Source organism: Panicum virgatum, chromosome 7K (assembly GCF_016808335.1).
Source record: "Panicum virgatum strain AP13 chromosome 7K, P.virgatum_v5, whole genome shotgun sequence".
Classification (NCBI taxonomy): Eukaryota; Viridiplantae; Streptophyta; class Magnoliopsida; order Poales; family Poaceae; genus Panicum; species Panicum virgatum.
In genome coordinates this window covers 26,634,948-26,649,220 of record NC_053142.1, presented here as the reverse complement: position 1 = coordinate 26,649,220, position 14,273 = coordinate 26,634,948, and the positions used below count along the sequence as shown (strand labels likewise).

Here is a 14,273-nt window from a genome sequence, read left to right as displayed (position 1 = left end):
GTTAGATATAGATGCACCCACACGACCTACAAAACTCAAACTATCTTTTTACTTTCGCAGAGAATTATTTATATCAAACACTACTTTTTACTTTCACACAATCTAATTTATACTACAGAGTTACGCCGGCAAGGTAGCCCATAAGACACAGACGACTGGAACAACAATTTTTTGGGTGCCAAGACCCACACGTAACTGTAACCTAGATTTTTATTTTCACAGAATCCAGTTTATACTTACTCTTCACATCTACTTAAAATTCAAAAAGTAATGAAACGCTGATATTCATTAGTCAAACAATGCTAAAAAATATGCAGAAAATTGAAACTGTAATAAATACTCCAGTCCCACGTCAAACCATGCAAATTTTACCAGACCCACCACAATCTACATTAAATGCAAACTCAATACTACATTTTACTCCCGTCTTAACAAAGCACCGTAAATACCTCTCGCCGGAGGAGGGGCGGCGCTCCGCTGTGGAAGTTGAATAATAAAACGGGCGAACCACTTATTTTTACTTCCACGCATGCCATTTTATACACCACTCGCCCATTTCCGTGCATCCCTGAAATTGCTGACTTGACCATATTTGAACGACCCCTTGCATGGCGCCACTTTTAATGTTAATTCAATGTTTTATTGATGTGCGAGAAAGTCAGTCGTGCATTAATACAGTCAATAACCGCGCCAAAACAGTCTTCATGGCTAATTATGCATTGAAAGAACACAGTCAAAGGATTTTACTGCCTCCCATTGTTGTACCGTAATATTCCCTCGCGGGAGTGTTGGTGGTGCTCTGCGTAGATGTTGAATAATATTTAACAACCGGAGTGCTAAATAGACGGTCATATATATATATATATACACACCCCTTCTGCGATGCGTCCACTCCCCCGCGCTCGCATGGGCGATGAATAGAAATTGTCACCCAACAACGTAGAGCATGCACCATTGGCCTTATCCGTAGTCTGGTTGCGTTGCAGCGTTGGGTTGCTGAAGGGAGGATGATGCCGCGCGTGATGCGTGCTCTTCTCTGCTCCGCATCGACGAGGTGACCGCAGGGCCACGGGCGGCCGCCCCTGGCCGGGGTTGTGGTAGGGTGGTCGTGGGACGGGAGGGAGCTTCCAATTCCACTCTGTTTTCTTTACCGGCGGGGGATTTTCGTTTTTGTTTTGTTTTATTATGTTGATTTGGGGTTCGAATATTCTGCAACAATTTGAGAGATTTGTGCTGTGGTTCCACTTTTCTTTCCATTTCTCCTTTTGTTGTCTGAAATCGAGATTGTTGCAGTGGAGAAATGGAAACAAATATCTCCTTTTTTTTTCCATTTCTCCTTTGTTGTCTGAAATCTCGATTTGATTTGGTACACTTGGTATATCTGTTTCCTGAGCAAACTGGTAGCTCTGCCGTGAGAAAGAACGCCAGCTAGGCTCTGTTCGCGTGAGCACACGCGCGAGCTCTGCAGTTAGCTCAAGAGCGCATTTTTCCTTTCCTCCTCTCCCGTTCCTTCTGGGTGCTACAGGTGAGAGCGGCGACAGGGAGGGGAAACCGAGTCCGGGGCCGGTTCCGTCGCCTCCCCTCTTTCTCCGGCGGCCTTTACAGTGCTGAGAGAAGGAGAGGAGGAGGGAATCGACCGCCGGTGTGAAAACTAGTCTAGATAGGTTTAGATCTAGGTGTAGTTTAGGTTTGCTCGCCGTTGGTGTCTACGGCAGAGCTTTGGATCGGGAGCGGCGGCAGCGACGGCGCGGCTCTTTCTCCTACTGTTTGCGGTTGCAGTGGAGTGGATCTCGTTTCCGGGCAGCGTCGGCGGGGTGGCAACGGCGGTGGCGTCGTGGATTTTGTCCTCCAGGGCTCTTTCCCGTCTAGTCGGTGCTCCGCTCCAGCGCCGGTGGCGAGCCTTGGGAGGGGTGTTCAGGAGCTCGTGGCGGGCGGCTCGTCGGCAGGTGAGCCCGCTGGCCTTTTGCTTGGTGGAGACAGAGCAAGCTGTGGCTTTGTGGATGATGGGTGGCCGGATCTGGCTCGGCTTCCCCTCGGCAGCGGCGGTCATCGATGGTGAGCGTAGTTCCGGGAGCTGCAGAGGTTGGGGCGTGTTCCCGGTCGTTGGGCAACAGCCGACGGCGACTTCTACTGCGACTCCTTCAAAAGCCAGGGTGCGATGGGGCCTTTGCGGCTCACGGTGAAGCTCGGCTTCTTCCTCGACGGCGATAGCTGGCGACGACGAGGTCGGCTGCGGGGGATTCACGAAGGTTCCAGGGGTTTCTTTGCAATTTCTTCTTTCGTTAGGGTCCTTTGTGAAATTCAGCTGTATCAGCTTCTTCTGTATCCTTTATGTACGTCTCTGTATGCATATGAGTATTTGTACGTTTTCCTTATCTAAAAATACAGATACGTACTATAAAAAAAAGGACAGGTTTGCCCGCCGTTCCCCCGGAACGGTTCACGCCGATTCATCGATACAAACGCTGCTACAGTGCGTAAACGATAGGAACTCGATAGTTCCTTTGTTTTTGTACGTTTATCCAGTGAACCAAACAGGGCAAGGGCGAAATCAAGGGGACAATCATGTCTCCTGTAGCTGACGTAGACCTAACAAGGTGCAGTTTCGGTATCAGTTGGCCCATCTTTCAGGGTAGCACAGAGCCAGAGATAACAAAAAGTCCGAATACGTAATATTCAGTTGAGTTAAATCTAACAACTCATAAGGGGTTTCTTGCAATTTGGGAAAACTGTAATTTGATCGTCTGGCAACGGACCGCGTGGAGGTGTGGTCAGACGAGTTCGGATCTTGTACAGGAGTCGAAGCTACCGGGTGAGTTTTTGGTGGCTCTTGTCTTCTCAGGTGCAGGGCAGTCTGGGTGCGTGGTTGCAGGGTGAGTGGGTCGAGTTCGTCTTCTCTTCGGCGTCCGTCTTCAGCTGACGTCGATGCTCGATCCATGGTCAGAGCAGCTCGGGGTGCGTCCCAGGACGATGGATCTTCAGCGGCTTCATCATCTGTGGCTCGTGTCAAAACCTTTGTGCGAAGGAGATGCTCATGATCCGAGGTTTTGCAGGATTCGTCGGCGGCGATGGCCGGCAAACCAGCGATAGGCGATGTCCTCTGGAGGGTTCGAGTAGCACAGGGTCCATGAACTTTTCTGTATTTTTCATTTTGCCTAGGGGCCTTAGTGCAAAGTGGTCGGGACAGCTGTCCTTGTATCTGTTCATACGTACCTGTATTTGTACGCTTTTCCTTAACCAAAAATACAGATGCGTATTATCAAAAAAAAAGGTATAGAGAAGCAGATTGTTTCTTGCTCTGAATCTTCGGAACGATGGTGAAGAACACTGGCTGTTGTTAGCAGGAAACTGGATATGCAAATGGATGGAAAAACAAAAACAACAACATAACATGTTCTGAACAAGCAGAAATGGCAGACAAATTAAGCGCCATGTGGCGTGTCTGTATTTAAATCTGAACTTGGCATCTAATGTCAGACGACCTAGATTACCAAGTGCAGATTCTGAACTTTTCTACTATATCAGAGAGGGAAAGGGGGGTCTTCACCTAGCATAACAACAAAAGGCCATGCATGCATCTTCACTGCTCGAACTTCGCGTCCCTTTGTTAATATAAGCGGCATAAACAAAATCTGATCCAGAGCTCCCTCCCTGATGATGCCGTGGGACAGCATCCTTGTTTTTTCCCCCTTTTGAAACAAAGCATCCTTGTTTATGTGGTCCTAGCTCACCTCGATTGTTTCAGCATGCATGACAGCTCAACTACCAATACAGTGGATCAAGTGTACTAATTTTCAACAAACACATCATTAGCCTCCATAATGCAGCTTTGATAATATCTACTGTCGTTTGTCAAAATATCTTCCTTTGCAGAAATGAAACAGAGATCAACAAGGCAACAAACACTACTACTAGCTAGCCTTTACAAGCCTTACTACCACTAAGGATTTCCAAATCAACATCCAACTAGAGCACACACAAGCGTAGCAGAGAATATAAAGTAGGAAAAAAAAAATGATCCAACAGCAACAAACACCAGCAGCAACTTGCTACTCTATCTACTACTACTCCCCGGCTACTAGCTACTCCTACATGACGGCGCAGGCGGCGTTGGGGTTCTCGTCGCTGAAGGCGGCGGTGTACCTGACCTCGGTGGAGGAGGCCCTGGCGAGCGGCGCGGCGGTGGGGTCGGCGACGACGTTGCGCACGTACCCGGGCGGCGCCTTCTTGTCGTAGGCGCCCGGCGCGTAGGGGTGCGCCACCACGTCGTAGGGCACGTAGGGCCACGGCTCCACGCGCTTGCCCGTCCGCCGCGCCAACCGCCGCATCACCTTGCCGGCGTCCACGTACCCGGCCACCGTCACCTTGTGCTGCCGCGGCGCCACCTCCACGGAGCTCACGCCCTCCATGCCCTCCAGCGCCTTGCGCACCTTGCGCTCGCACCCCTCGCAGTCGATCCGCATCTTCATCTCCACCGTCTGCTCGGATTGTTGGTTGGTTGGTTGGTTCGACAGCAATCAACAAAGATCCCATCATTAGTTAGGATACAGAAAATGGGAAGAAAAAAAAAATTACAAGTTCTCGATCGATCCTCGATCTCCCGGATTAACAACAGATCTCAAGTGATTCAGTCAATAATCGGTCGGTACCTGGAACTGCTTCCTCTTCTTGAGGTGCCGGCGAGTCCTCGGCAGGGTGCAGAACACGGAGACGACGTCGACGATGCCCATCGCAGGCAGCTCCGGTCGGGATTAACACAGGAGATCAGCTGCCGGTTGGAGAAAGAAAGAACGAACGGAGACTTGACGACCCAAGAGCTAGGCCGGCGCAACACGCTCTGCTCTGGATCCGGTTCTGTGTTCTCTTCTAGGTGAGGGAGTGGTGCAGTGTGAGAGGAGAGCTGGGAGCTGGCTGGACTGGTGGCACACCCCATCCATCTCTGATATAGGCAGCTTCTCCAGTGGCTGCATCCAGTGCGGCCATGACACGTGGACTCCTTTTAAGACGCTCGCCCGCCCGAGGTGGGTGTGAAACGGCGCCTCCGCGCCTGCCGCTGCGCAGGAAAGGATGATGGGAGGAAATGGTGGCTAGTGGCCGGTGGCGGTGGTGGGCCCCACACGCCGTGTCGGGCAGGGCCACGTGGGAGCGGCCCACATGCCGGCGGATGGCCAGGTGGTGCGGACGGGCGGTCAAGCTTGAAGGGAAGCTGCGTGCGGGCGCGCCCGTCTGCCGACTGCCGCCGACGAGGTAGCTGCCAAACCGGCCAAAAATAAATGGGCTCGGCGGACATGTTTCCTTCACCACGGAGCTAGTAACATTTGACTTTTAAAACAATAACTGGCTGATTATTACTACATCGTTCGTAGAAAGTTTTCTTTTATTATGGTTTGTTTAGATGATGAAAAAGTTTGAATTTTAATATTGTACCATATTTCATTGTTATTTGACAATTAATATCTAATTATGGTCTAATTAGCTTCAAAAGATTTGTCTCGTCTAAATCATTTAAGCTGTGTAATTACTTATTTTTTTCAACTGCATTTAATACTCTATGTATGTGTCTAAATATTCGATGTGACGGATACTGTAAGAACTTATTTGGCAACTAAACAGACCCTATCTTGTTCTACTTCTACTAGAGTACGTGTCATCCTACCGTTTTGGTGGCAATAAGAATTATCTTTTCGTCAGTAAACGATTTCGAGTAATTTGAATGCATATATTATTATCTAGGGTTTAACCGGGCTTGCATTCGGAAATAAACTTTCAAAATCTATCCTAAGGCATTCTGGACATCGTTCTCAAAGTTGGTACGATTAATATGGCTGATGGGTGGACTAACTGAAATGAACTCCTTATTATCCGCAAGAGTCACTAAAAACACCAGATAATATAACTCTCCACGTTATAACTCAGAAGTACATGTGTTAGTTTCGGTACTCATTTGTTAGTTTTTTTAATCGGAGCAGTTCGAGTGATCACAATTTCACCGCCAGTTTTCCTGCCCAGGTAGGTAGCTAGCTGAGAACGAGGCAAGGGGCTCTGAATTTTCAGGGCGGTTCAGTAGGTGTGGCCGGCACGGCTCGGCTCGTGCTTATCACGTACTAGGAGGGGGGTGTAGCCGTGGGTGGCTGGGAGGGGCCAAGTGCCCAGACTCGGTGGTGTGTGCTGACACGTCCGCAAGCAGCTTTGCCGTAGTACCAGCCCGTTCGGATGGGTGATTTTTGCTGGCTGGTACTGTACAGCTGATTTTTTTGAGAGGGCAGGCACTGTAGCGGCTGATTTTTTGTGAGAGGGCAGGACCAGCCAGCCAGCCCATCCAGCGCATCCGAACGTTTGTCCTCAGCTTCTGTCACGTCTTAACGATGGACGGTCATTGTCCTAGTTTGACTTGCGGCTTCTTTTGCTAGAGCAGGGTATAAGGCCCCGTTCTTTTTCCAAAAAAATTTCAATAATTTCCGTCACATCAAATTTTCGGACACATGCATAGAATATTAAATATAGTTAAAAAATAACTAATTATACAGTCTAATTGATTAATACGAGATAAATCTTTTAAATCTAATTAGTTCATGATTGAACATTATTTGTCAAGTAACAACGAAATGTGCTATAGTAATTTTTCACCTATTTTTCGCGAACTAAATTGGGCCTAACTGTTTTTTTCTCAGCAGGGTAACTATTTTTTTTTAACCCTGGGATGGGATTGGAAGTCTTGATGCACGGTTATTGGGTCCGGCCGTGAGACTTGTATTAATCTTAATTGTAAGTCCAGGATTGAGTGCAACATTGAGTGTTGCGGCTTGTATATTAATCTCAATTGTAAGTCCAGGAGACTGAATTAGATACGATCCACTCCTAAATCATAAAAAAATCCAGTTGTTACAACAATAGAGGGTGTGCGGCACTTCATGGCATTCAATATGTATGATATTTAAGCAAATATGGTGAAAATCTATAGGTAATAAGTGATTGCAGTTTTTTTTTGATACGTCATGCACCAGAAGCTATAATATAGCTCCACCTACTGTCTAACTAGTTTATGATTAGATATTATTTATCAAATAACAATAAAATGTGCTACAGTACCAAACCCAAACTTTTTCGCGAACTAAACACAGCCTAAAAGGATCACGGAAAAGAAGTTCGGGGGAAATTTGGGACAAGCAAAATATAACGACCAGCCCGGATATGATCATCTATCATCCTCGTGCCATCTATCAATATAGCATCATCTTCCTCTTTGCTGGTGTTTCTTTTTTTGGATTATCTGCTGCCTTTACTTCTTTTACTTTTTTGCTGGTCCTTTGTGGACTACCCTGTCGCATTTATTTCCCTTTTTGGGGTGTCCAATACTCCCCACCTGGAGATGGCAGGTCGCTGAAGATCCATACGATCTCATTTCTTCAGATCTCTTGTACTTTTTTGTGTTCCTGGCCCATTATTGGCCCGTACATTACACGGGTTGATTGCAATTTACCGAGGGAAGCTTCCGTGAAAACCGAAGATTCAATGCTGAAAGTGTATATTTTTCAAATTAAGTGTACAAATCAAATTTTGGTTGCACTATTGTATTTTTTCTGTTGAGATCTTAAAGAAAGATCACACTTTGCTAAACTTGTATAAATTTTTTTCTAGAACGTTTATTTTGTGATTTGAAACAATTTTTTTTTGAAAAGTTGGAACAATTGTTCTACCTTCACAATAGAATTGTCCTATTTTTCAGAAAAAAATGTTTCTCCTAGAGAATCATCCAAACATATTCAAGTGTAGTCTTGATTTGAAAAATCTTGCTGCGACAAACATAGATTTGTAATCAAATTTTAATTTAGATATACCATTTGGAAACTATAGATTTTTTATTTTGACTTTCTTGTTTTCGCAGGTAATCCTATCCTATGCCAAATTCATCTGCCGCACTTATGTGGGCCTCGGCCCAATCAACGAGGCAGCTTCAACTACACGACATATGGCATGGGTTAAGCGCCCAGAGGCGCGCGGGTGAAGGCATTGCGCCCGGTTATAGATGGCCATTCGGGCCGCCCGGCCCGGCCCTGGCACGGGCCTGCCTTGGCCCGTTCTTTATCGGGCCGTGCCTAGCCCGGCCCAATATCCCACCGGGCCGTGCCGTGCTAGCCCGCGGGCTCTCCCGACGGCCCAAGCACGGGCCCGCAGGCCTGTTTCGTGCCGGGCCGGCCCGGCATAGCCCGGCACTACAACAGTGTTTGGGCCGCCCGAAGCCCATTCGAGGCGAGGAGGCGGCGGCGACGGCCGGCGCTGCGGAGACGAGGAGGCGGCGGGGGTCGGCGTGGCCGAGACGAGGAGGTGGCGGCGGCAGGCGGGGAGGAGACGAGGCGGCGGCGCCTGCCGGGATCTGGTGGATGCGCCAGTCGCCGGGATCTGGTGGAGTCGCTTGCCCCCACAGCCGCACCCGCTAGCCGCTGTGGGCGTCTACTACCGACGCCGCACCCGCCAGCCGCTGGTGCGCCGGTCGGATCTGCTGCTCTGCCGGCTGGATCTGTTGCTCTGCCAGAGGGAGGGGGCGGAGCCGCGGCCCGCTGATGCGCGGAGACGGAGGGAGGATGGAGGGAGGGAGCTCAGGGAGGGAGGCGGCCGCTCGGTTCGGTGGAGCGGGAGCCCGAAAGGGAGCGCCGGAGCGGGCGAGCCGCGAGCGGCGGAGGCGTCGAAGCCTCGGAGGTGGAGCGGTGGCGCCTGGAGGAGAGGGTGGACTGTGGAGGGAGGGAGGCGTCGGAGGTGGAGGGAGGGAGCGCTGGTGTTGGGGAACGACTGAGGAGAGGAGGGCGGAGGCGGAGTGGATGAGGCGGAGGGAGGGAGGTGGTCCCTGTTGGGTCGGGGTAACGGGCCGCCAACGGGCCGGCCTGTTAACTCCGTGCCGGGCCGTGCCGGCCCAAGCCCGGGCACGGTTAACGGGCCGGGCCAGCCCGAGCACGACGGGTAGCGGGCCGGGCCGGGTTTGGGCCGGGCCAAAAAACCGGGCTATCGGGCGGGCTATCGGGCTGCGGGCTGCATGGACAACTATACGCCCGGTGCTTATTCCAGCAGATTAGCAGGAGGAAACCATCATAGTGCTTATATTAGGCCATTCTCAACCCATAATGTCTATAGATGATGTATAAAAAAGAGAGTAAGAAACTACTCATAGATCCTACCTCTCTAATGTATAATTTTCATGATAAATGAAGAAAATAAATCACATCCAATCATCTCTCTACTTCCTCATCCAATCATTGTTCTCCCTTTATTGGTTCTTGTGTAAACATGATGTCTTGCATGAGAAATCATGCCTATCTTTTTCTTCATTAACTCACTTGCCATGTCACCAAATTGCTTATGTGGCATTCTCATCAATGCTATGGAAACCATTCTAGTAGGAGAGTTGGGAATGGTCTTACGGTTGCCTGACAGAGAACAGTCCATACCTTGGAAGCTTCGTAGCCTTAACGAAATTCCTAAATGTTATGCCTTGTTTGGTTCTAAATAAGTCATCTACTTATAAGTCAGGTGACTTATAAGTTAGGGGTGTTTGGTTGTTAAGTAACTTAAAAGGTGTGGGCCTCACGCGAAAAAGAGAACTTATAAGTTTTAAGTTGGGGTGGAGCTGTTTAAAACTTATGAGTTGAGATGACTTATAAGTTAGGGTTGTTTGGCAAATTAAGTCACTTTATTTTTCACTTTTACTTATAAATAGGTGATTTATTTGGAATCAAATAGGGCTTTACTGGGATAAAAGCTGGTAGTATGTCTCATCAGTCGAATTTTTTGTGTCCAATGTCTTCCACACCCAGCTCGACCGACGCAGCACACACGAACAAGGCCGAATGCGGCGGTCCAGCTAGTACGACACTTGCCTCGTCTAGCTGCTCGTGCGTGTCTGCAAGTTACGCCCTCCAATAAATTAGTGCGAGCATGTGTCATGTTATTGTTTATATTGTTCAATCTTTAATTGTTCCTTTTCAAATTCTGATAACTTTAAATTTTTGATAATTTTGTCTTTGTAGGATGTAATTTTTTTATATAAGATCAAGCTAATTGAATATTAATTTTTACTGTTTTGTAAGACTAAAGTATGTTTTTTTTCATATCTATCCCCATGTGTTTGTCGTCGCCGTTTCGTTATTTTCGGAAACTGACAGCAACGAACAGAGCTGTGTCAATTTTTCTTTTCCCCTGCCAACTTTTTTTTATTGATGCAACGTAGGTTTTCACTCGATGTTTCTGTTCCTCATCTACACAAAAACCGACTGCTTTTAGCTTTCCTGCTACCCAAATCCTGACATTTTACTACTACTACTACTACATGGCAACAAATCATTGCGTTAGAAAATTGAGTGATACAAAATAAAAAATTACTCGATTGTCATGGACTCATTCCCTAGCCTTAATGTCAACATCATCAAGGGTAGTACCAAACTTGGGAAGCAAAGGGGCAGGTGAGGAACAAGTGGTTGCAGTCCTTGGGGCCATATGAGTTCACAAGTGGCATCCTCAATTAGGCCTCCTTTGGATTATAGGATTTTTGTAGGATTTTTGGAGGAATGCTGTTCACATAGGATTTTTTCCTTTCCTATCCTTTGGATTGCAGGAACGATGCTTAGCATTCCATAGGAATCTTTCCCTTTGCACACCAATTCCATAGGAATTTTAGCATCCAGTCGAACCTCTTTGTAAAATTCCTGTGCACAAGGAACGAGAAACTTACTTGCTACTGCTGCGGTTAATCATGCCTCTTGCTCATGGGCCCATTTTCCAGTGAGCATCAAATGAAATAGTTACTACTGATTAAACTAATAAAGTAACACAAGGCATTATGGCTAACACTCAACTAAGATTCCTGTGTTTTTCCTATAGCCCATCCAAACAATCATTCCTACAAAATTTCTATGTTTCTAAATCCTCTGTTTTGCACCTGTATTCCTATGGCATTCCTATGTTTTTCCTATTCCTGTGTTTTTTCTTTCCTGTGTTCCAAAGGAGGCCTTAGATTTTTCACCAGCAGGAACATGCCAAAGGTTCCAATTGTGATAATCTAATAATGTTGGTGAAAATGTCGACCATTGAAACAAAACGAGGAGGATGACCTATCTGCCTTCTGGGTCTTGAGTGATGGTTACATCATTCAGACTACAACGCTCAACAACAGTAGCTGATTCCATTGCTTTGGACACTCTTAGGTTGAAGTACGCCGGATGCTTAGGCTCAGGTAGAACACTCTCACTATTTAGCGCAGCAACAACGTCTGACATGGTGGGCCGATCGTCTGCATTCTCTTGGACACACAGTAGTGCAATGTTAATGTACCTCCTAGCCTCTGATTCATGCATCTCCTTAGAAATGGAGGCTTCTACAAGCTCAAGCCATTTTCCTTCCTCCCACAGGTGCCAGGTCTGCAGAAAGTTCATTAAGAATTCATGGTATATTTAGGACTGTGGCCGCATTACAACTTGGAGAAATCTATGTATACTTACATATCCAAGAAGGTTAAGGAAGTCTCCAAATTGGTGAAAACCGGAATTCCTTTTTCCGCTAAGGATCTCAAGAAGTAGAACACCAAAGCTGAACACGTCAGATTTGACGGCATAGATGCCTTCAGAGGCATACTCCGGAGACATATAACCACTGAAATAATGATTAAGGAAGAGAAAAATGGTATGTCAACATATTAGAATTGTTTGATCTCATAATAATACTGACACGTAGCAATCTTGTCAAATACACAGCATGTGCTTACTATGTTCCAACCACCCTCTTTGTGTTTCCTTCGGTATCATTAGAGCCAAAAATTCTTGCAAGCCCAAAATCCGAAATTTGAGGGTTCATATCCTGGTCCAATAGAATGTTGCTAGCTTTAAGATCTCGATGGACGATGCGCAGCCGGGAGTGTTTGTGCAAGTACAGTAAACCTTGTGCTATTCCTTCTGCTATAACACGTCGTTTACTCCAATTAAGTGAACTGCTTTGATTTTCATCTACACGCAACACGGATGTGGTAATAAGTTAGAGAGTGTATTCGGTAACGAACAAATTTGAATTTCAGGCATGATCATTTTTATCTGAGCAAACTATATGGTGCTTACCAAAGATAAAGAAGTCCAGGCTTTTATTTGGCATATATTCATAGACCAAATTTTTTTCCTCTCCTTCAATGCAGCATCCTACGAGCCTAACCAAATTTGTATGTTGCAGCTTCGCTACAAGTTCGACTTCATTCCTGAACTCTGTAAAACCCTGCCCTGAATGCGATGCAAGCCTTTTAACTGCAATTTCCTGCCCATCCGATAATGGCCCCTAAAAGTATGTAAGAAAATATATTAATATAATTCTAAGTGTGGCTTAATAACATTAAAGTTATTTAGTGTTTACTTAACCAGTATTGCAAAAAGAAAGTGTCACTGATACATACACAATGTCTTACCAAGGTTACTGGCCTTAAGAAAGTAAGTTATATCTGGAAACCCTGTCTCATTTCATATGTACAGGGCCACAGGCTCCAAATGGAAAAACAGTAAATAACTGCATAAGTATAGTAGTATTTCATAGTTATCGAAGACAACGTCAAAGAAATTACTCATGGACATTATCAATATGATTTTATAACCAGTTTGCAGGATGTAAGACGGAACTTCGTTTTGCTTATCTTTTCTTTTTCCTATTTTCAGCATGGAGTTTACTTTATTTTTTTCTCATTGAAAGTTGGAGGAAGGTTTTGAAAGTGTAGGATAAGCTGGTAGTCATAATTTTACCATTCCAATGAAACATGGTAAACCATGATATTTTGTTAATTATTCCCGCAGCTACAGAGGTTATGATATTGTTACTAAATACCATTGTCTGCAGAAAAGGTAATGCTTCATATGTCTCAGCTAAATATGCTCATGCATGATGCTTATTTCACCTTATACACAGGGCCGAAACCTCCTTGTCCAAGTCTATTTCCTTCTGAAAAGTTTTCCGTGGCCTGCAGTAACTGAGAAAGGTCAAAAAGAGTGAACTCTGAACTCTTCTCTTCAATTCTCCAAACCAAGGCGTTTTCTTCAGTCCTATCCTGCAAGCTCACGTTTCCTGAATGCAGAGCATATACAGCACAATTTGGTATACATTTTTATGACTCAAAGAGTAGTAAAAGATTAAGAATAATAGCATACACAAAGCAGTACAAACCTTTCTTGCGTCTCCTCAACCATAGAAAGGTAATAGACCAGAGTAGAATTGCCAGCAAAGGAACTGCTACACCAATACTCCACAGCTTCCTTTTGTGCCCTATGTGTAAATACAACATCATCAAACAAATACGTCAACAGATATTTTCCACAGAAACAGTCTCTTAATTTCTGACAAGGCCTAGCTAGTTTTTTTTTCTGAGTCCACGATTCCCCCATTTTAATTATTCCGCACCCCCTCTTCCTTTTACTTTGTAAAAAATAATGCAAAGGTAGGCCTCCTCCATTCTAGTAAAAGAAGTCCAAAGGTAAAGGGCCTCCTTCATTTTAGTAAAAGAAGTCCAAATATAAGGTTTATGAACTCGCAAAATCGAATCTGGCGCCCTCAACTTGTTGAATATGTTCCAAATTCATATTGGGCTGGCCGACTTCTGCCGTAGCGAAGCGGAGGCCCGAGCAAAGCCAACGGCAGGGCCGGAGCGAGGACGCTTGGGGGGTGCGGACCCCCCCCCCCCCCGCGGTATGGTACATATACCTTTGATTAGGGTTTACTCCATTCATCTCTTGTAAGCCGCCATACGGCGTTGTAACAGACTCTGGAAATAATAAAGTGTTTGCTGGCTGGCGCCCGTGGTTTTTCCCTCTCGCATTGGGAGGGTTTTCCACGTAAATCGTGTGTCCCGTATGCTTGATTGATCGTGTTCTTCCGTCGCTTGTCGCCTCCGATTCCAACAAGTAGTACCAGAGCCTAGGTTGGGTTGATTGATGGCGTCGATGAAGTTCGATCTTCCGCTGCTAGACTACAAGATGAGGTTCAACCTGTGGCAAGTCAAGATGCGCGCGATCCTCGCGCAGAACAACGACGCCGACGAGGCGTTGGAGAGTTTCGGGAAGAAGGCCAAGGCGGACTGGACCGCCGAGAAGATTCGTCGGGATCGTAATGCTCTGTCACTAATTCAGCTATATCTTCATAATGATATTTTGCAAGAGGTGCTGCAGGAAAGGACCGCTGCGATCCTCTGGTTGAAACTGGAATCAATCTGTTGTGGGCTTTTGAAGGTACCCACAGCCGGGTGGCAGAACGCACCCACCTAT

At 46.4% G+C, this 14,273-nt stretch overlaps 1 protein-coding gene across 1 annotated transcript; it reads right to left on the bottom strand.

The window, feature by feature from the left end:
- Positions 1–3,809: 3,809 nt before the first annotated feature.
- On the bottom strand, positions 3,810–4,963 carry LOC120640672 (heavy metal-associated isoprenylated plant protein 27-like). Its single transcript, XM_039916577.1, has 2 exons — positions 4,650–4,963; positions 3,810–4,478 (listed from the first exon to the last, which is right to left on the bottom strand). Exons 1-2 carry the CDS (start codon positions 4,728–4,730, stop codon positions 4,089–4,091), a joined length of 471 nt encoding a protein of 156 aa, XP_039772511.1. The 5' UTR covers positions 4,731–4,963; the 3' UTR covers positions 3,810–4,088.
- Between the last annotated feature and the right edge of the window lie 9,310 nt (positions 4,964–14,273).

Bases quoted from the DNA above. Each gene is read 5' to 3' on its own strand.
- LOC120640672 (XM_039916577.1), bottom strand. From the start codon at position 4,730: ATGGGCATCGTCGACGTCGTCTCCGTGTTCTGCACCCTGCCGAGGACT. The intron at 4,479-4,649 runs GTACCGACCGAT...CAATCCGAGCAG, and splicing joins AGAAGAGGAAGCAGTTCCAG to ACGGTGGAGATGAAGATGCG.